General features: G+C 41.3%; 1 protein-coding gene across 2 annotated transcripts in view; it reads left to right on the forward strand.

Annotated features, from left to right (window-relative positions):
• Window positions 1–23,288, forward strand: part of Pcyt1b (phosphate cytidylyltransferase 1, choline, beta) — a 94,046-nt gene that overhangs the window by 13,482 nt on the left and 57,276 nt on the right. Inside the window, exon 1 of one of the 2 annotated variants that reach the window (XM_036174707.1) lies at window positions 11,214–11,612. The exons of the other annotated variant lie outside the window; for it this stretch is intronic. Within the exon in view, the coding sequence (XP_036030600.1) occupies window positions 11,496–11,612 (117 nt within the window). The 5' untranslated portion in view covers window positions 11,214–11,495. Of the gene's footprint in view, window positions 1–11,213; window positions 11,613–23,288 lie in introns of those variants that run through there. 2 annotated transcript variants of the gene reach the window in all.

Raw genomic sequence — 23,288 nt, forward strand, 5'->3', positions numbered from 1 at the left:
GGCAGTGGTGTCACACAGCTTTAATCCCAGCACTCGGGAGGCAGAGGCAGGAGGATCTCTGTGAGTTCCAGGACAGCCAGGGCTGTTACACAGAGGAATCTTGTCTCAAAAATCCCCCCCCCAAAAAAACAACAACAAAAACCCACAAAATCAAAAACAAAAACCCAACAGGGCAGTTAGTATACTGGTGGGGCTTGGGGAAGATAATTTTCCTTGTGCCAGCCGGCTATTATCTTTTGGAGAGTTACATTCTACTCCCAGAGAAGAAGACCTAATAAATCCATTTCAGCTCACATTGCAGAGTAACTTGTGTTGTAATGGCAATGCCACTTTCCGAAAGACATATGGGAGCTGTGAAGGCAGCTTTTCTTTTCTGGCTGTGGATAGAGCTCTGAGGCTATCACACACTCATTGTGTCGAACCATTGAGACTGAGCAGCACCCCCTAGCCAGAGTATCACCTTCAATGTGTGTTTCCTGATGATGTTTTCCAATGACATCTTCTGATTGAGTAAAATAGGAGATATATGGGGCTTACTAAAAGCTTTTATCTGGCTAATTTGTATCATTAAATGTCATCCAAACTAAATGAAAAGCTTTCAATTCAAAGGCTATCCAAAGAGAGCAAACTGATCAGACCTTGCAAACGCTGAGATACTGAAGCAAATGTGCAGTGAACAGAGCCTTTGAAATGCCCCAGTCCTGAATTTCAAACCCAGTTTTGCACAAGCTCTGAGACCTTGGGAAAAATCATTTAGTATCTCCAAGTACTGCTTGTTATCTGCAAACTAGGCATAGTGCCTGTACCTGATACAGAGTAGGGTCTCATAATTATTAAGTATTGAAACTACAAGCAATGTATTCTTCTGAATATCTTGATATGAGATATCAGGTCAGGCTCCCACTAAGGAATGTGTAGCAGGCAGAATAACAGGACATCAGCCTCCCAACGATGTCTGCCCTATTCCTCAGAAGCTGGGACTACATACATTAGTCTACATGGCAGAAGGGACTGTACAGATGTGATTTAAGGTCTCAAGGTGGGAAAAATCTCTCTGGATTATCCAGATGACCCCAGGACATTGCCAGAGTCCTTCTAAGTGAAAGGAGGCCAGAGATTTAGAAAATGAAATTATTGATGCAGAGGCTTGAGTGACATGATTGCTGGTTTGCCCATGGAAGAAAGCAGGCCAAGAAATGTGGGCAGCATCTAGAAGTCAGAAAGGCAGGGAACCAGATTATCCCTTGGAGCTTCCAAAAGTACAGTCATGTGGCCATGTTGATTTTTAATCCAGGGAGATTCATTTCAGGTTTCTGACTTTGGTCCAGAACTTTATTTTTTTTAAGGGTAAAACAAATTTAATTGAACAGAATCTAAGAAAACATATTGAACAGTGAAATCAATTTTATAAGGCATAAAATGTTTTACACAGCATCCAATGTAAAATAAATGTATACATGTAGAATAAGAACAGTATCCAAGGAATGTTATGTAGACACCAGGGTATGAGGCTGGAGGTATCATTCAATAGGAGAAGGCTTGATGACATGCTCCAGGACTATAACTCAATGAAAGGCTCTTTTTACAAAAAGAATGCGAATCGCAGCATGCATGTTGGGATTGATTTGGAATAGCATTGCTGCAGTTACTACTACATTCATTAATTGTAAGATGATGTTCACCTTTAGAGACTGTCACTAGGAAACACTTCTGGTCTATTTTTGCTTCACAGGTTTCTTTTGATGACTTACACCACTTGGTAGATGGAAGTTCTGTACACACAACACATTGCAGAGCTTCTACAGAGCAGAGAAGAGATATGGTCGCTGGAGTCATGTTGCATGACAGACAGTGGCTTGAAGTAACAGATGGCCACTCACTCCCTTTATAAAGCTGGAGAACAGAAAGAAATCTCCAACATCGGTGCAAGGAGGAAATGCTCTTTTCTTTTCCAAGAAACAAGATGTATGATAATGTTGGAAGTACAGGCTGCCCAGTTGTCTAGCTGCAGCTGAGTCAGAGAGCTTCCTTCCCTTATCTCATCTTCTCTGTGTGCAAGTATGTGAGATGTAGTTTTCAGGTCTTTCAGGAACTTCTCTAGGAAATGCCTGCTCATCCTAGGATTAGGAAATGGGAAACAGTAACTGAGAATTCCAAGGCTTCCAGAGAAGGTACATGTAACATGAAGATTTCCTGAAAAGCTTATGCTAATGTTGGAAAATTCTCCAGTTTGAGTCATACAAAAGAAGGAGGTTTGAACCTAAGAGTCTACACACAACTCCCTAGTGTGTAGCATCTTCCAACATTTCCATCTTTCCTCCTTAGGAAGTTCTAGTGCTTATCACTCTGGAAGTCTGGGATATCTGGAGGTCTGGGATATCTCAGGTTCCCAGCAAATGTTGTGGTTGAGAAGTTCAGGAGTGAAGGCAGAAATGAGGGTGCTTCTCAGAGGCATTTCCAGTGAGCTCCTTCTTGATATCTGAGCACAGTTTCTGACTATTTCCTGCCCTGGTCCTTCTGGAATTAAAGCTAGGACCATGCCTCCACCATACTCAGCCCTGTCTCACACAATGTCCCTGCTGTGGACTCTATGGAAATATCATGGTCCCAACCTCACTCTGAGCCATTCAGCTACATTCTAGAACACAATTCTAGAAGAAAAAATTTTCTTGTCCTTGTGGACTCCCCAACTTCTCAGGGAGATTTATTTCCTTCATGAAAGAGGCCATCTCTGGTGGGGTACATTCTCTCCACCCCATTCTAGTTGTTACCAGGTCTTGATACCTTTCTCTTCCAGGTGACCTTGTCTTTGTGTAGCTCCATTGTCTGGACTTCATTTAAAACCAATAACCATGAAGGTCTTTTCTATTTCTTTGTTGGCCTTGTCCTCTGTGGGGATTAGGTTCTAAGACCTTAACAGACAGGCCTCTCTCCCTTTCCATCTGCACCTTTCACATACTGAGTCCTAAAAACAACTCTGAGAAGTATGGATATATATGTGTATATGTATGTATGTATGTGTGTATATATATAAAGAAGCAGCTCACTGGAAATGCCTCTGAAAGGAATCTCATTTCTTTCTTCACCCCTGAACCTCCCAACCATAACATTTGCTGGGAACCTGAGATATCCCAGAAATATATATATATAAAATTATCATTTCTTCAAATGAAATAATAATCTCAGAAAAGTTCAGTAATGTATTTAAGGTCACAGTCCAGTTAGGAAGCTGCAGAGGACTTGGCACCATGATTGCAACAAATCTGTATTTGAGATAAAATTTGTCCTACTTAGAGATTATAATTTTTTCTTTTTTTTATTATTATGTGTTTTAATTTTATACATCAGCCATGGGTTCCGCTGTCCTCCCCCCTCCCGCCCCTGCTCCCACCTTCCCCCCATCCCCTCCCCTCCATTCCCATGTCCTCCAGGACCAAGACTCCCCTGGGGATTCATTTAAACCTGGTGGATTCAGTACAGGCAGGTCCAGTCCCCTCCTTCCAGGCTGAGCAAAGTGTCCCTGCGTAAGCCCAAGGTTCCAAACAGCCAGCTCATGCACTAAGGACAGGTCCTGATCCCACAGACTGGGTGCCTCCCAAACAGATCAAGCTATTCAGTTGTCTCACTTATCCAGAAGTCCTGATCTAGCTGGGGGCTCCTCAGCCATTGGTTCATAATTCATGTGCTTCCATTCGATTGGCTATTTGTCCCTGTGCTTTTTGCAATCTTGGATTCAACAGTTCACGCTCTTGCAGTCCCTCCTCTTTCTCAACAGTTGGACTCCTGGAGCTCCACCTGGGGCCTGGCTGAGGATCTCTGCATCCACTTCCATCAGTTATTTGATGAGAGTTCCAAGACGACTGTTAGGGTGTTTAGTCATCTGATCACCAGACTAGGTCAGATCAGGCTTTCTTTCGACCATTGCCAGCAGTCTACAGAGGATATATCATTGTGGATTTCTGGGGACCTCTCGAGCACTCTGCCTATTCCTGTTCTCATGTGGTCTTCATTTATCATGGTCTGTTATTCCTCATTCTCCCTTTCTGTTCTTGATCCAGCTGGGATCTCCTGCTCCCCTAAGCTTTCTTTCCCTCAAATCTTGCCCTTCATTACTCCCACTGTCGTCCAGGTTGTTCATGTAGATCTCATCCATTTCTCTGTCATCGGGTGATCCCTGTGTCTTTCCTAGGGTCCTGTTTTCTAGGTAGCCTCCCTGGAGTTGTGTGGCAGTCTAGTCAACTTTGTTTTACATCTAGTATCCTCCTCTGAGTGAGTACATACCATGTTTGTCTTTCTGAGTCTGGATTACCTCACTCAGGATGATTTTTTCTAGATCTATCCATTTGCCTGCAAACCTCATGATGTCATTGTTTTTCTCTGCTGAGTAGTACTCCTTTGTGTATATGTACCATATTTTCTTTATCCATTCTTCTGTTGAAGGGCATCTAGGTTGTTTCCAAGTTCTGGCTGTTACAAACAAAGCTGATACGAACATAGCTGAGCAAATGCCCTTGTGGTATGATTGAGCATTCTTTGGGTATATGCCCAAGAGTGCTACAGCTGGGTCTTGGGGGAGACGGATTCCCAATTTTCTAAGGAAGCGCCATATTGATTTCCAAAGTGGCTGTACAAGCTTGCATTCCTTAAGCTTTAAGATAATAAATCTATATAGTTAAACCCATTAACTTTGTGATAAATTGTTAGGTCAGTTATAGGAATCTAACAGAAGATTCAATCAACTCTATGGGCATTCAAGTATTTTGAGTGCAGATTTTGCAAGACAGTTACATTGGAAACACATTTAAAAATCTGTTAGTATAAAATCCAAGGATCATCATAATAATCTATTTGTAAATGATTGCATCTAACCTGCCATATGATCTTGATAGCTTGTCAGATTCATTTGTGTCATACTTGGATGACTCCTGGGAAAACCCTCAAAACTCTACAGTATATGATGTAGTATTGGGAAACTGAGTCTGAGCATGGTGGGGCACATCTGTAACCCCAAACTTCAAGAAGTAGAGTCAGGATATTTGTAAGCTAGAAAGGTCATACTTGAACTGCACAGTGTGACTCTGTTTTGTTTTTTTTTAAAGAAAGAATGGAAGCCTGGAGGTGTTGGTATATACCTTTAATCCCAGCTTGGGAGATGAAGCAGGTGAATCTTTGAGTTCAAGGCCAGCCTGGTCTACACAATGAGTTCCAGAATGGTCAGGGATACATAGAGAAACCTTGTCTCAAAAAACAACAACAACAAAACAAATGAACAAAAATGATAGAGCTGATTATGGGAGATACCAAGCAAGGAAGACAGTTGTTTAAGTGGATATAAGGAAATAAAAATGTGATCAAACAATTGGGAGATAACTTGATCACAGTATCAAAAAACATGTCAAAAGCCCTGAAAAGGCAAGTACCCTGACTTAACAATTCTAATTATAAGAAAAATCGTTGGAATGGGAAAAAACAGATTACTATGCATATCATTCACATACTTCAATTCTTTCATGGTCCCCATGATTCCTTATAGAATAATGTGGTGATACTGAAGGGAGACAGCAATACACCCATTTAAGGTAAACAATGAAGACTGGCAGGTGAGCATACCAGTTGTAGCTTTGTCTAGACTTGCATCTGGTTGAATTACCTCAGAGGTCCTTCATCCACTTTTGGTAGATTTGATTTTCATTAAAATTGCTGAAACTGTGACTGTGACTAACAGTTGCAATAAATTGGTGTCTGGTTTTGTGCGATTATCAAGACTACCATTCAATTTTTTGGGCTAAGCAAACAAAACTTTAATTTCATAGATGCATTAAATTAAACTATTACATGTAGAAAACTATCAAGAGTTTTACTTATCTACTGTAGCGGTTTGAAGGAAAATTATCCCCAAAGGGAATGACACTATTAGGAAGTGTGTCCTTGTTGGAGTAGGTGTAGTCTTGTTGGAGGAAGCATGTCACTGTGGAGGGGGGCTTTGAGGTCTCATATATGTTCAAGATACTACCCAGTATCTTAGACCATTTCCTGTTGCCTGCAAGATGTAGGACTCTTAGCTACATCTCCAGCACCATGTCTGCCTGCACACCACCATGTCCCACCATGACAATAATGGACTAAACCTCTGAACTGTAAGTGAGCCAGCCCAATTGAATGGTTTCCTTTATAAGAGTTGCTGCGGTCATGGTGTCTCTTCATAGCACTAGGAGCCTTAACTAAGACATCTGCTGACATTTACTCAGTGAATTTAGTACGCAAAATTTTTACATTTAAAATATGCTTAAATCCAAGTGGGAAATTTTTACCCATTTTTGTATATAGTATTATGTGTTTCAGTCACGTTAGACTCAAATCCCATGAGGGAGGGACCAAAATTTACACAGCTTCCTGAGTGTGATGGCGGCAGCACTTAGAATTTTGATTAAACTGCACTACATGTGTGATTATTACTTGTAAACAGATGATTAGATATTAATTAGACAATAAGTGATTGTAAAGCACTTAGAATATAAAAGTGTTTATAAATACCACCAAGTGATAACAACAATAATTCTTTACTGACTACACAGCTGCTAATGTCAGTAAGAATGATTTTTTTACAGCTAATGGCAGCTCTAATTTGTGCCCCAAATCCCTGTTATATCTGGCTTACAATAGCAAAAAAATATATACCATACTTCTACTGAGTTTAATCATCAGTATTTAGATAAATGCATTGTGTTTTGAGGGAAAAAATTGTATTTGTTTTCAAGACTTTCTCAAACACAGGTACAGCCACTATGCTCTGCTGTTTGTCCCCTTTGGTGCCAAGAACTTGAAGTGTCAAATATTTGGGTTTTTTTTTTTAGTTTTTAATTATTTATTTATGTTGTGTGTGGGGGCACACATGTGTATCTGTCACTCACAGGCCACAGCATGTCTGTAGAAGTCAGAGGACAACTTGTTGGAGTTGGTTCTTTCCTTCCACTTTGTGGGACCCATGGACCAAACTCAGGTTATCAGGCTTGGCAACGCCTTTCCCTATTGTGCCAGCTGGCCAGCCTGTTTATTTTAGATACAAGATGTTAGATCAGAATTAGTTAGCCACATTTTCACTATACAGTAGGTTTGATGTTTTGGGTTTATGCAGTTGCCCTTAGCGTCACAAAACCATGCTCAGAAACAATATATTTTGGTCAAATGAATGAAGGCTAACTTTTTCTTGGTTACTATAGAAGTTGAAAAAAGAAGAAAATACATTTTAAGAGCAAAACAAAGCACTTTAATTCTATATTCTTGAACTTTTTTCTCTTCAAAAAAATAAGTTTTGAAGTTCTGTTAGGCCTCTTCCAGTGGCCTTTATGGATCATGGCCTTGTATGAACCTTGTTCTTAACAAAAATGTTTGTTCTATCATAAGTAAACATGAGAACCACCACCATAAGTTCAGATCCATGGTTGTACAGATTTGAAATGAACTATATGAATCAAAGTGAAGAGTGCTTCATGTTTCATGACCCAATAGAAAAGGAATAAAGGATATAATGGATGAAGATATATACCTGAATCACCCAATAGTTTTGTTAACAAAGTAAATCTAGTTATACTGAACAGTGAACCAGTATAGCTTATTGGAAAAGAATGTTCAACTTTGATTCAATAAATCTAGACTTTTATCATTTACTATGTAATGCTGGCTCAGTCAACTAATCACTCAATCATTTGAAAATTTTCAATATTAAACTTGGTGCTACAATGTTATCATCTAATGAGTGAAAGCGCTACAAAAGGGTGAAATGTTCTCCATTGTGAAATATGTTTATTACCATAATTTTCCTGGAGTAGATGAAAAGGATTTGTGCATGGGTTTCATTACTTAATATAGTTGGTTTTCTCCAGACTGTTGGGGTTTAGACCTTAACTTTGAGCCACAGAGGGACAATTGGGGATGTGACTCAAATGAAATTCAACAAGAGAGGGAGAGGTTATAGAATCTAGATGTGCCTTAGGGGACATTTCCTCTACCTCTACTAATTACAGATAGTAAGCCACACCCATATTCCTTATTTCAGCTTTCTTATTTCTTTGCCCTGAGATCCATATACCTTTCTAGTTGCACATGTGCTAGCCAGTCCTGCCTCACCCCTAGCTCTTGATGCCTTTTAGAAGGAGGGTAATGTTCTTTTACCCAATTTCAAGATTAGTATGGGGGTTGGGGATTTAGCTCAGTGGTAGAGCGCTAGGCGAGCGCTAGGCAAGCGCAAGGCCCTGGGTTCGGTCCTCAGCTCTGGGGGAGAAAAAAGAGTAATGTAGCTGCTTATGGTGGCACACGTCTATAATACCAGCTGCATGGAAAGGGGCTTGAAAAAGCCAAGGCTAGGCTGGAATAGCATTAGTCGTCATGGCTAGAAGCCTGAGCTGCCAGGTTCAAGAACTTAGAATGAGTAAGAGTCTGACATAGGTTACTCAGTGATGGTGGGCATCTTGTGTACAGGCAGCCTTTGGTTTGCTGGGACAAGGAAAGAAGTACAGGAGAGGGGAGAGTATCTAGAGACAGAAAAGGCTGGGGGTACATGGGGGTACAAGGCTGTGGTCCAGGCCGTGGGACAAGAGGGCTTCAGGAACCATCTAGATTTCATAACTTAGCTAACTAAGCAAGCAAACTTCCTACCTTGCAGTGAACTCCTATTCTAGAGAAGAAATTAAAGGACCAGTTAAGAACCCTATTGGCAGCTCAGTGACCCAGAATACCCTGGGAGTTAGGTGCTTTCCAGTGTGAACACATGACTGTAGCCCAATGTTTACAAACTTCAGCATATGTTACAATACCTACTAAAACAGGGGTTTCTCTTAAAAACTCAGATTCTCAGCCTTCACTACCTCAGTTTCTCATTCAGCAGGTCTGAGATGGGTGAGAATGTCTGACAAGTTACCAGAAGTTTTGCTGCTGTTCTTCAGGACGTAACAGTTTGAGAACCATTTCCCTAAGGCAAAAAAACAAAAACAAAAACAAAAACAAAAACAAAAACAAAAATCCAGATGGAAAATGTCAACAGTAAGAATGACAATGGAGGAAAGGAGCTTTTAAATAAGAATACAAGTGTAAAAGCCTAAGTGAAGCTCAGGGGTTTCAGAATGACTATTTTAACTGTATAGGAAAAGTTCATTGAGATGTGTAGAGTTTGGGACTGTTTGAGTGGCTACCTTAATCTAGTTGTATGATATTTTCATTTGTGAGTTCACTACAATAAAGTGATTTTTTAACTTTAAAATACAGTGCAGGGTTTGCTTCTTACACACTCATCACCTCAGTAGAGCAAAACCTGTAGCTTGAGGTGTTTGGGGTTTCCAGACTAGGGAGGAAAGGACCCCTCTTGAGATGACCCAACAGTTGCTGGGATTTTTGCATTACTAGGGTTCTCTTTCACTCAAAGATATTTTCAGTTGTGTGTGCATAGACATGTCTGCAGAGGACGTAGGTGTGTGTATGTGAACGTTGGTGCTTGTGGAGGCCAGAGGCATTGGGTCTCCCTGGAACTTGACTTACAGGCAGCTGTGAGGGGTCCAATAATGGTGCTAGCAACTGAACTCAGGTCCTCTGCAAAAGCAGCAGCATCTCTTCTTAACCACTGAGACATCTTTCTAGCCCCTAAGTTCTCTTAAGCATAGGTAATACACTGTCAAGTGATGTCATCCTGACTTAAATGGCCAGTTTTTTTGTTTTGTTTTTGTTTTTGTTTTTGTTTTTGTTTTTGTTTTGAGATAGGGTTTCCCTGTGTAGCCCATCTGCAGACCAGGCTGGCCTCGAACTCAAGAAATCCACCTGCTTCTGCCCCCAGAGTGCTGGGCATTTTTATTCTATCCTTTGAAGTACTGTTTCTCAAATTATGGTCTCTCTGTACCTGTGGCGTTAGAATTACCTAGAAGCTCATTAAAAATGCAAATACAGGCCCCATCTCAAACCTAAAAAGTGTGGTTTTGGATTTGTCATGGGACTAATAATTTTCATTTCTAAAACATTCCCTGGCGGTGATTCTGATGTTATTACTGCTGGTCTGGGACTACACTGAATAAAAACCATGGTTAGAGACAAAAATGAAAGATTTAGAAGCACGAGACTTGTCTTAAGTGGATTCTTCCTTAGTTCCTTTCTGTTATACCTGCTGCATTCTTCAAATGTCAGCTCCATTGCTTATGAACTTTGAGACCCTAAGCAATTACTCTAACTTGCAATTTTCTTACTTATAAAATGGGGATAATAACAGGATCTGCTTGGGGTTCTTATGAAGATCTAAGTAAAGTACTTGGCACTGCATCTGTGCTTAATAAATACTAGTGATTTTCTTACTAATATTAGACATGGCCTTTCACTAGAACAAATATCTTTGCAAGTTCTTTTCCTTTGAGCGTGTGTCTTTAGAATGCTCCACTTAAACTGATGTTCTAGGACAATGTAAACACTAAGACACATCATTCTGTGGTTTTTCTCGGATTGCCATAAGCACTTGGATGAGAGCAGGGTGCTTAGGAGCAGGGACTTGGAACCGACAAAAATAAGAGTATAGGAATATAGGGACGCTAGATAAGAGTACTGAAGAACAAATGACAGGAAGAGCAAGAGGGAAAGACTGGCTGAGGGAGGAAGAGAGGGCAGTCAGACCTGGCAGGAAGGCTGTCAAAGACAACCTACCGCCTTCCAAGTTCCTCTTGTAGCAGCCCCAGGGATAGACTCCAGGGTTACAACAGGCCTTAGGCGTCTGCCAGCGTTCCTGTTTTATGCAGTCCAGAAGGTGACCACTCAGGTGCCCTCCCTCAGTGAATTCTCTAAGAAGCTCTCAGAGGCAGCTGGCAGTTGGCCCAGTGGTTTGGGGCTTTCAAGTGGCTCTGTCTTCAGAGTGACTTCTATTTAGCAAATATTCTGACTACAACTGCATCATACACTCATGCCAGAGACATGGTCCTTTATAGCTATGCTCTTTAGGGAGGCGTCTGGGGCACCGCAGGAAATAGCTTTATCTTATCTAGGAAATGCAGGGAGTCCTTACCAGGCACAGAGACCTTCACGAGTGAATTAAATACAAAAAAAACAAAAACAGCAAGTTCAGGCCCCGTGGGGACAGCAGGCCAGCCAATGGGCCCCGGCCGCTCCCAGGTGGAGTGGTACTATGATGACAGTAACCAACCAGCGCGCTCCATGCAAATGAGGATACTGTATCCGCACCAGACGCTCCAGTGCCGTCTGGTTGTTATAGTGATAAACTGAGGCCCTGCCTCTGGGCTTCTCTGAGAAAGGGGTGGGGTGTGTGTGTGTGTGTGTGTGTGTGTGTGTGTGTGTGTGTGTGTGTGTGTGTGTTGGGGGGGTAACCTTTTTACTTCCCCCCAGGGAAGACAAAAAGAAGGGAAGAAGAAGGGGGATGGGTAGGGAAGAGAAAAATACGTGACAAAGAAAACATTCTCTGCCTGGGAGGAGACTCCCAGAGGGTGTAGAGCCGGAGGGAGCATTCACTGGCCATGCCAGTACTTACCACTGATGCTGAGTCAGAAACAGGTATCCCAAAATCCCTTTCCAATGAGCCTCCCTCAGAAACCATGGAGGAAATAGAGCACACATGCCCACAGCCTCGACTGGTAAGTAAAGACAAAGGATGGAAATGTATGCGTGGCTATGGCACAAAAGAGTTCCTTCTGTGCCCGCAGTCAGCGAGGAAAAAACGATGCTGACAGGATTTTCATGTAAATGAGAACGGAGCGGCAGCAGCCTAATCCTTCTCAGCTGTTTATACTTAGCTCCTATACCGGACACAGTTCTCAGCTTACAAAGCATTATTGTATTGGCCGGGTAGGAAACGGGCTTCTCGGGATATGGTGCGTTTTTTGTGCTTTGGGAGGAGAAAGAATGATCTTTTCGCCCCTTTTAAGCGTATTGTCATCTAGAGGTAAAAATCCTACAGTACAGTTTTTAAAATGGTTTTCTTCTTCACAAACCTTGGACTGCTTCCCTGGTGAAGTTCTAAATTCTAGCTCGGGAATGATCTGTCCTCCTCAACTGTTTTCTTTCTTTTCTTTTCTTTTCTTTTCTTTCTTCCTTCTTTCCTTCCTTCCTTTCTTTTATATATATAATGTCTGTTTTGGAAAAAACGAAAACGACATAGAAGCAAAACTCCCCCATTCCTTTGATATTTTCAAAATAAATAAATAGTCCCTCGAGGATGCATATAGAAATAATGCGCATTTAAAATGAAACATGAACCTTTTTCTTTTCGGAGGGTACTGGAGGTTTCTAGTCAAGCAATGGCAACCTGGAGACGCTACATTTATTTAGAATAGGGACGCATGCCTTTAAGAATGAGAGTATGGAAACAGGGTACTCAAGCTTTCTTCACAGGAACTGCGGCTCCATTGATCAGCTCCTCTGCCACTGGTTCTGATCCCTTAGATAAATGGGGAAGTTTCTTCTCAAACACTTCAACAAAGTAGCCTCAAGGAATTAAAAACATGTCAAATGGGTTGTGGGTTTCCTGTGGCTTCTTGAAGTCCTATAGAACTTGGGGGGAACTGCTCTTTGAACCCCAAAATCCAAGACACACTGGAGGGATCCTTTTTTCAGTGATTCTCCCAAGTTAAAACGTAAAATGTTTTGATTGGCTGTGGAGCTGACACTAGAGAGACTTTTTTTAAAGGATTTTTTTTTTTGGTGTACAATTTTCTGTGAGCCCCCACATAACTTGGACTTACAGATTTCAATGCTAGTGCATTATGGAAGTGTTATTTCTTAATAAGGGTTTGAGGGCAGGCTTGGATCAACTTTCTGAAATCATAAAAACAAGGGAAGTTATATTAGAGCAGTTTCTATGTCTTGAAGCATGTTTTTAGGGTAATTTAGTATTAACTGCTTCTTAGCCCTTTATCCAGTGACTGAATGACATAAGCCACACAGCATCTGTGCCCTTTATCATGTTCTGATAAGTTGGTTACTAAAGAAGTCCCCTGAACCACTCACTAAACAATTCAAGCTTTAGCAGTGGGAAAAGAGTTGACCACTAAAGATGTGTTACAAAATCTCCCACAATATATATTTTTAAGGAAATGCAATGCAAAAACCATGTATGCTTGGATAAAGAGAGAGCAGCGGAGAGAAAGGCGTGATCCAGCACCAGTTTTTATTACTTCTTTTCATCTTTTCTCTCATCTTTTCACTCCTCTGCTCCTTGGTTGGCTGGCCTGAGAGAGGTGTGCACAGATAATCAAGTCCGGTTGGCTTGCTCACTTTCACTTCTTACAGCGCCTCTCAGGTGCCACACTTTCACCTTCCGCCCATTTTCAGAAATAAGGACTTGAGAGAATGCCTTCAGAGAACACAAGTAACTTCCTTTTGCCACGTTGAAGGGTCACAGCTGGCCACTAAGCCCAGAACAATATACCTGAAAAGTCCAAGGTTATGCCTGGGGAACATATTCTTCAAGGGAGATATAGTCGCTTCTGTCTTTTTGGAGGGGGTGGGTGATGCAAGCACATCAGAGGTATGAGAGGTGTGTCCCAAAACGGAACTGTTGAAATAATTGTTTTGATCTACTTTGATAAAAAAAGTTCCCATGGGCTGCTGAAATTGGCAGTTTACATATTGGTTTAAACTAAATTTTATGAAGATTCTTTTTTCTTAGTAGCAAACTATGATCACTGTGGAGTTGGTCATGTTCAGTAACTGAGGCACATGCTAACTACTTAATGAAGTTTTTTTGATGAAGAGGAGTGGCACAATGAAATGGGGAATTACCATTTTGGGCTCTTTAGCTCTTTCTGTTGATCATAAAGCATTGCCAATACTTCCATCATTCCAATGCTATTAAGTCTCTGTTTCTCCATTCACCCAAACTTATCATATGCGGGTCACTCATGATACAGCCATCTACAGGATGTGGATATTGAGCTGCATAAGCAACTTTGGAAAGTTCATGAAGAATTTGAAAGAGACCTGTTTAGGAATGAAACTCCATACTCAAATTCTGCTTCAGATGCCAGGTCCTTTCTCCCAGTCATTGAGAAAGACAGAAGCTGGCATTTCCTGAATAAAAAAGGCTCTAAAGGGATCCATATTTTAAGTGCAAATCTATAATGGCATTGATACTATTGAAGGTGAAATTTTTCAGAAGGGAAAACATATAGTCTTTCCAGTTGCTTTATTCCACACTGCAGAAAAATTTAAAAGGAGAGGACTAAATAGAATAAATTAGCATTGCTGAAGAAGTTATAAAAGTAATCACTAAAAATTATTTCACTTTTATGGTAGTTTAGATTTTAGGAATATAACCTATTGCCCTTATTACCATGGTATCCACTTAGAGATGTTTCTGAGAACTTCTCATGTTATTATATTTACTTTTGACTGGTTTTCTGTTCCTTAATGTTTCCTGCTTAAATATGATGCAAGGTGACTCAGAAGCTTGGGTGTGAAGAAGAAAAAACTGAGTGGCCTTGGGTGATATGATGTAACAACCCTCCTTGGAAACCTAACTCCTGAGGGAGGAGTGCTCCTTTCAGGCATGAACTGTCCTCAAATCTCCCCAGCCCTCTGACTATACCTGGACAAATCCTCTGGGACCAGCAGGGGCTCCATAAACCCTTCCTAACAAGGACCAGCTGTCCTAAAAGCTGTCTGCTTGAGGATTTAGTTAATGACCTTGGTCAAGTTCTTTGGGGGTACATTCTGTTGTCAGAAGGAAGCTGTAATTCTAGCCTACAATGGTCACTTCCATGAAGATGAGTGTGGCCCTGATCAACTTAGAAGGCTTTGGAAATGAAAAAAAAAAAAGGGCTGATTCAATATGCCATGTTAGCAGGAGTTCATTTGGGGTTTTACTTCAACGTGGAGAAGTGCCAAGAGACTGCTGTCTTTTGCAGAAAGTGCTTTATGTCAGCTGGGATGTAGATATTTCCCCACTGGTACTCAAAAAGATGACTGGATTTCCAGCTCTCAGTATATTTCCTTTACTAGTATCACCATCTGTTTAGAGCTCCATGCATTTTAAAAGCAAGATGCTTTTAATGTGCTGCATTGGTGCAAAGAAATGAACATAAGCTTCCTTGGTTATTTACTGTGGCCAACTGGAAATCTGCCCACAGTTATTGTTAGAAATCTTCCTGCTGATCCCTGTCCCAAGGCAACATCCATTTCTTACCGATTGAGAATTGTCTCACCATTACTCCAAGCACCCATTTCTCTAATGCTAAACTCCTTATGGAAAAAAGCTTAAATCAAATAAAAGATCAGTACTTTGCTTTATTTTGGTGTCTGGGCATACAGAAATCACAAGGATGCATAGATAATCATGCAGACAGTTGGGGGATTGAAAACATCCAACCAATATAGGACTTTAGAAAGTAACTGAGAGAAACCTCAGTCTCTTACTAAGCGGATTCACGGCTACTCAAGGGGTGACAACTTCTAAACACAGCAATACGCCAGGTGATGTGGAGAGGACTAAAAGAATGACTCCAGAGCCCCCACCTTTAAAAATCATTTCCACTTAATAGAACATGGTAGTCTGGTATGTGAATGCATGCCAGGATGCTGAAATCCCTTGAGAACATTTTTGTAAGTGTGACTTTAATATATTGGGCTTCTTTTTTTTTATTTTATTTTTGGTTTTTCAAGACAGGATTTCTCTGTGTAGTTATGGTGCCTGTCCTGGATACAGTTCTGTAGACCAGGCTGGCCTTGAACTCACAGAAATCCATCTGGCTCTGCCTCCCAAGTCCTGGGACTAAAGGCGTGTACCACCTCCGCCTGGCTTTTAAATTTTTTAAAGATTTATTTGTTTAGTATGTATACAGTGTTCTGCCTGCATGTATGCTTGCAGGCCAGAATAAGGCACCAGATTTCATTATGGATGGTTGTGAACCACCATGTGGGTGCTGTGAATTGAACTCAGGTCCTCTGGAAGAGCAGCCCCTGCTGTTAACCTTTGAGCCATCTCTCCAGCCCTTGGGTTTTCTTAAAGGCCATATTTTATCCATTGAGCAGTACTTCTGAGCAGGGAAAACTCTGTTAACCTTATCTCCAAGTTAAGAAAAGTCCCACCATTTGAGGGAAAAATTCTATTTTCTAATCCTTAACTATATTTTGAGACAAGAAAAGGATCTGAAGCTAGGGAAATGACTCTGTTGTTAAAGAGCTTGTCTCGCAAACATGAAGATCTGAGTTTGATACCTAGCACCCAGGTAAAAGCTGGGCATGGTAGCATACACCTATAATCCCAGCATTTGGAAGGTGGAGGCAGGAGGATCCCTCAGGCTTGCTGGCCAGCCAATCTAGCTGATGGTCATTTTCAAGTTCAGTAAGAGACTCTACCTCAAAATATAAATGGAGGGCAATTGAGGAGGATACCCAGTGTCAATCTCTGGCCTCCATACCTACACATGTGTACCCTCACATGTGCAAGCAGATACACACACACACACACACACACACACACACACACACACACACACAGATCAGACTACTTTTTAGATTCTCTTAAAGATCTGTTGTGGGCCTTTAGAGAAGTGCTATCCAATGGAAATACAGTTCAAGTCATATATGTAAATTAAAGTTTAAAAAGGGAAAACAATTGTAACAATGTACCATATCATTTGATGTCATATCATAATAATTCTGTCAACATACCAGCCATATAAAATTATTATTTAATATATTTGTGTGCATATGGTATGTGTGTACATGATTGTGTGTGAGGGTGCATGAGATGGCACATATGGGTTCTGGGGATCTGAACTCAGGCCATCAGGCTTGGGTGACAAGTACTCTTACCCACTAAGCCATTTTCTACTGTTTTATTCATACAAAGTCTAAAATCCAGTACATATATTACACTTAAAATACATGTCAATTCAGAATAGAGTTTCAAGTGCTCAGTAGCCATATATGGCTTTTGAGGAAACTCAGGACATCTTTTTGCCTAATCCAGTTCATGATGAGATCTGAGGATTCACAATGTCAGGTTGGGACTGTAGCTCAATGATAGACCACTTGCTGCCTAGCATCCATGAGGACCTAGGTCTAACTCCCAGCACTGCCAAAAAAAGAGGAAGCTTCACTGTTTAATGCACATCTACATACATGTAGTCATAACAAACATTGAACAACACCTCCCATTTTGTACTCTTGTATTTTCAATGTTAACCTATTCTGTTTCAGTTAGTAGGCTATTGCAGTAATCTAGATATAAGTTAATGAGTTTGAGATTATGGGGTAAGTGGGGAAAGAGAACTGGACAGACCTGGAAGATATTAAAGAGACAAATGCATCAGGATTTGATAATTTAGTCTGAGAGTGGGGCAGGGTCAGGGAACACTAGTTTTATTAGCTCCACTAAGCGGGTACCATCAGTGCAAGTGAGCATCAAGAAGGGAGAGTGGGTGGGTGATGGGAAGACACCATGGGGATTTCCATTTGCTATTATCTAGTTAGTGTTTGTGGAACTCAGGGGTAGAGATTGTAGAAACAGCACAGAAGAGAGAGACATCTAATTGATGACAGTGAAAGTGGGTCGCCTTCTGGATATAGAAGGAAGTGGATTGAAATCATTATCAGGAGAGATGCCTCAGGATAATACTAATGGTGGGTGACTCACTCTTGTAATACCAGCACTTGGAGCCTAAGGTGGTGGCCTGGCTAGATTTATGCCAACTCAACACAAGCTAGAGTCATCTGGGGAGAAGAGGGACTCTCAGTTGAGAAATAACATGGATTTGCCTTGGACTAGGCATGCCATTAAATCCCATCACTTGAGAGACATAAAAAGGTGAATTACTGTGAGTTCAAGGCCAACCTGCTCTACATTAGCAAGTTACAGGACAGCCAGGGTTATAGAGAGACATGTCTCAAAAACAAACGAAACAAAACAAAAACAAACAAAAAATGAAAAATTTGCCTATAGGCAAGTCTGTAGTGCATTTTCTTGATTGATGATTGATATGGGAGGGTTGTGGCTGATATCCCTGTGTGTGGTGATATCCCTGGGCTGGCAGTTCTCTGTTGTCTAAGAAAGCAGGCTGAGCAATTCAGTAAGCAGCATTCCTCCATGGCCTCTGCATCAGTTCCTGCCTCCAGGTTCCTGACCTGTCTGAGTTCCTGTCCTGACTTCCCTCAGTGCTAGAGTGTGGTGTGGAACTATAATCGAAAACAAAGCCTCTCCTCCCTAAATTGCTTTTTGCTCATGGTGTTTTACCACAGCAATAGGAACTCTAATTAAGACAGACAAATATAAACAAATGTGAGGGTAGCCTGCACTATATACAAGACTTTGTTTCAGAAACAACAACAAAAACCCCACATAAAATAAACAAAATCAGCCAGCCATGGTGGCACACACCTTTAATCCCAACACTTGGGAGCCGGAGACAGGGGGAACTCTGAGTTCGAAGCTAGCCTGCCAGGTTTACAGAGTGAGTTCTAGGACAGCCAAGGTTACATAGAGAAATCCTGTCTTGAAAAAAATATATATATAAAACAGAAACCAGCCAACCAACCAAACAACAACATTACAATAACAACAACAAACCCCAAATCTATCCAAACCCAATCATCAGTCACCCCAAACAATCCTGGGGCAAGGCTAACTCTAGGAATCTGTAATGAAACAACCTAACCACAAGCAACTTGGAAAGGAAAGGGTTGATTTGGCTTACACATTCCAAGTCACAGTCTGTTGAGGGAAGCCAAAGCAGGATCCTGGAGGCAAGAGCTGATGCAGAGGCCATGGAGTGCTGCTAACTGGCTTGCTCCTCATGGCTTGCTCAGCTTACTTCTTAAAGAACCCAGGACCACTAGCCAAGGATGGCCCCACCCACAATGGGATGAACCCTCCCCCACAAATCACTAATTAAGAAAACGAACTGGGGCCCCTCCACATCAATCAATCAAGAAATACCCCACAGACTTACCCACAGCCCAGTCTTCTGGAGGCATTTTCTCGATTAAAGCTCCTTCCTCTCAGATGACTCTAGTTTGTGTCAAGCTGACAGAAAACTAACCAGCACAGAATCAATGTAAGCTAAACCATCCTAGTGTGTTCTTGGGAAGAAGAACAGAAGAGATGCAATTAAATCTATTAGAATATTCCTAATTCTTGCCTGTCTGTACATGAAATTTGGCTAAATTAATCTACTTTTATCCTTAAATTTTCCCAGGACAGAATCCCAAGGAAGATATTTAAAGAGCCAACAGAGGAAGGATTATGGAAGGGAAAGAGAAATATATTTCTTAAATGACTGAGAGATCAGGGTACCAAGGGGAGGGTAAGTTCCCAGAGAGAACATTCAAAGTCAGCAGAGAGATCAAATGAGGTGAAAAGAGAGAAGGAAGAATTTCCTGCTGGATTCAGGAAATGGTCAGCGGTTATGTTTTGGTAAAGCTGTGTGAGTAGAGGTCAGCTAGCAGGCATTAGGCTAAGGACACTTTAGAGGAAGTAGATGCTGAACTGAGAGGGAAGAAAGCAAACAGAATCTGTAGTGCCCAGAGGTGGGAAAAGCAGCGTTTAGAGTCAAGAGAGACTAGCTTGCCCCTTCTTTCTTCTTTCCTTCACTCCTTCTTTTCTTCTGGCTTTCTTTCCTTCCAGTCATCTAAGATGCCAAAGCTTTTGGTTGGCTCATTCTTTTAAGATGACAGAACTTGTACTTGAATGTAAATAGGGAAGGGCCAGTGGGAGAGGGAGCAGGTGGAGGTGAAGGTGGCCGAGAGAACCGAAGGACGAAATTCCCCTTGATGCTGAAGAGCTTGGGCACCCATGCAATACAGAAACATTGGCTTCAGGCAGGAAAAGGGAGAACACTAGCAAGGAACGTTTGCATTCAATTAACTTACAGGAAAGAAGAGTGGAAGTTTAGGGTCCCTCTTCTCTGATAGCTTCTGCAAAGGGAGAGGGAAAGTTAAAGTGGCTTGGCTCTGGCAGGTGCAAAAGTATCATTCCGTGGCATTCTGGGATGCTGGGTCCTGTCACAGAGTGTTTTTCAGAGATTGTCAGACCAAGAGTAGGCACAGGTAGAAATGCCTGGAGAGAGAGAGGTCATTTGGTAAAATACTTACCACACAAGCATGGGGATCTGAGTTTGATCCAGAACTCAGGCACAGCAGCACACGCCTGTGATCCCAGCTCTGTGCAGTGAAAAGAGGTTCTCTGGGGCTGTCCTTCCAATTTAGCCAATTAAACAAGCTCTAAGTTCAGAGAGAGAGACTCTGTCTCAAAACCAATCCAAACCAAATCAAACCAACCAACCAAACAAACAAGCAAAAAGTGGAGAATGATTAAGTAGGACACACAAAACCAACTTTTGACCTACACACACACACACACACACACACACACACACACACACACACACACGTGCACATGCACAGACAAATTGAGAGGCAGAGACAGAAAGATGAGGGAAAGGGTATGTTGGTTCTTGATAAGACAGAATGATGAGAGCCAACCTGGTCCTTTGTGGCTTCCAGAGCTCCACATCAACTGCCTACAAGATGAACCTAGGATTAGCCAGAGGGAGCTGGACTGGCCCACAGTGAAAGGGTTGGGAGTTGGTGAAGCTGAAACCTAGTCCCCACTCACTGAAGCCTGCTGTGTCATTCAGTCAGTTTTGTCTTGAAATTATTGTGTGGAACTAAGCAAATCATTTTTCTTCTATAGTCCAACTCTAGCACCCTAAATGAGTCAACTAGGTGATGGTTGACCATGGAGTGTGAGCCATTGTGGTATGTATGTCTGTTTGACCTGCTGCTCCAGTCAAAAGTCAGGTCTCTGCCACTCCTTACTTCTCTCTCATTTTATCCATTTGGGCCAAGCTAGATTGAATGATCTTATGGTAAGACACACCGGCTAAATGCTTGTAAGAAATGTTCACAACGTACTTTGAAATTTTACATGAATCTTGTACAAACCACTTCAGACTTTGGCTTTTTATCTCGGTTGCCTCCTCAAAAGATTAAATGTATTCCAAATTGTATTTGTTATATTCTAGTCATTGTTTAAAGAAAGCTATGTTGAATCTTCTCTTCATGTGAACAATAGCCTCCTAATTTACCTGTTTCATAATACTGAAGTTTGAAACATTGGCTTTTTTCAAGGCTTGGCAGTAGCACATTGAATTAGAGGAGTTTTCTTAACAGAGGCTGTCCATCTATGTTCAGTGCTTGGGTTTAAAACCCAGCAGCAATGGGAAAAGCAATAGACTTGAAGCTCCTGTGTCTTTAGCTAATGCCTGAGGAAAGCTTCTCAGTGACTCTTAGGGAAATAAACATAGAAAAAGAATTCTTCTATCTGATCACAGGGGGCAGGAAGAAAAAGAAAAAAGAAGGAAAGTGGGAATAAACTAAGGCATTGCAAGCCCATTTTCTTCCAATAATCTCCCAGGTAACAGCGTCTACCTTGCTAGGGTCTGATTACCCGTTGCTGGCCTCAGACCATAGTATTATTGTTTTAACATTCCTACCTTCCTCTTTATCCCAGCATGAACTGGGTTAGAAGGGAGGCTGGAGAAGCTGACCCTGCTTGGGGAAAGACAGTTTAGTACTCAATGATCTTGAAGGCGGACTTGAAAACACAGTGATTAGAAAATAAAGCAGTGAGCCCTGGTAGTGTAAGCCTGTGTAATAATGTGCAGGGCCACACAGGGCTAGCCTACTGAGCAGGATTCATTTTCATATAATCTCCTCCCTCCAGCCAAAGTCTTTGACTTGGTGTTTTTGTTTTCCACTCCGTAATTCATGCATGCTGAACCTGACATCAGTGTAAAAGAACACTGAGGGTTATTTAAATGGGCATTTAAGAAAAATAACAACAGCAATAATAGGTTAATAGAAACATCATGAATGATGTGTAGAGCTTATTGCCAAATGAATGATGTTGAAAGCCCATTCCTAGGACACACAGGTTTCTATGCTTCATCTCTAGTTTGCCTAATAGTGATTGTAGGCACAGTCACATAATAATAAATTGTATTGTAGCTCCAAATTGTTTAGTTATAAGGTAATTGTTCTATCCTGGTTCCAGGCTGGAGGCCTTACTCATTTTTCTCTGTAGGTGATGGAGAATTGGTACAGCCATTCATAGTCACACTGTATTGGGCAATGTGTTGAATGCCCTATATGTGTTAAATACATTTAAACAGGCCACAGACTCATGAAATAAGAACTATTATTCCCCACATTATAAGAAAATCAAGAAAATATTCCAAACACCAGATACTAATCGATTAAGGAGAGATTTCAAATGAACTCTATCTCACTTCTAAACTACATATAACCTCAAACCAGTGAGCCACAAGTTACCTGCTCAAGCCCCCAGGGAATTCAGAAACAGTATATGTGTAGATGGAGTTTGAGGAATGCTGTATTTAGCCCTCTCATGGCACATTTCTAATTTTCAGGACTGGGGCTGAGAAACAAATCTGATAGCTAAACTTTTTGTAGTAAAATTAGAAATTCCAAGTACTAATTTTTAAAGTGCTGGGGAAAGATCTCAGGCCTTTTCATGCTAGGCATGTGGTCTGTCACTGAGCTACATCCCAGTCTCAAAGGAAATACTTTTGACCCAGTAATTCCTCCCCCCAAAATTGTACATATGAGCACACACACACACACAAAAAAAAAAAAACCACACACACACACACAACCCCTTAGTATGTTTTGCCCAAATGCTCAGTAGAAGAAGAATACATAAATAAGTTCTAGAAACCTCCCTTTTAACTATGTGGAGTGGCCTAAATAATTTCACCAATAGACAATGAGAATGAAGAACAGACAACCAGCAACATGAATGTAGCTAAGTTTCACAAGCCAGACATGAAGTAATATGTACCACATAGTCTTCTTTCCATAACATACAAAATAAGATAGACAGAGCTCACCAGTGATGTTAGAAGTCAGCATATAATGGGAGGGGCATGGGATGGATGATAGAAAAGATCAGTGACTTGATCTGGATGCCCTGTATAGCCAGGGTTTTAGAAGGGAAAACCAAAGAGCTGTTGTTAAGGCTAGCTAATCCTTCCTATATCTGCTGATCTCTACAGGAATTCTGGTTAAATCAGTCTTCTTCACCCCCACAGTCTCCCAGGATGGAATCCTGGGAGCAACACTTTGAGGGCTAATAGAGGATGATTCCCATGAAGAAGACAAAATGATATTCCTTATATAGGTGGGAGATCGGGAGTCTAAGAGCAAAACCATTACTTCACTGATAATTCCATTGCTTCCCCATAAAATAATAAATTAGTCTTGGCTAAAGAAATCATATATTTTGCAGACTG

Source organism: Onychomys torridus, chromosome X, assembly GCF_903995425.1.
Source record: "Onychomys torridus chromosome X, mOncTor1.1, whole genome shotgun sequence".
Classification (NCBI taxonomy): Eukaryota; Metazoa; Chordata; class Mammalia; order Rodentia; family Cricetidae; genus Onychomys; species Onychomys torridus.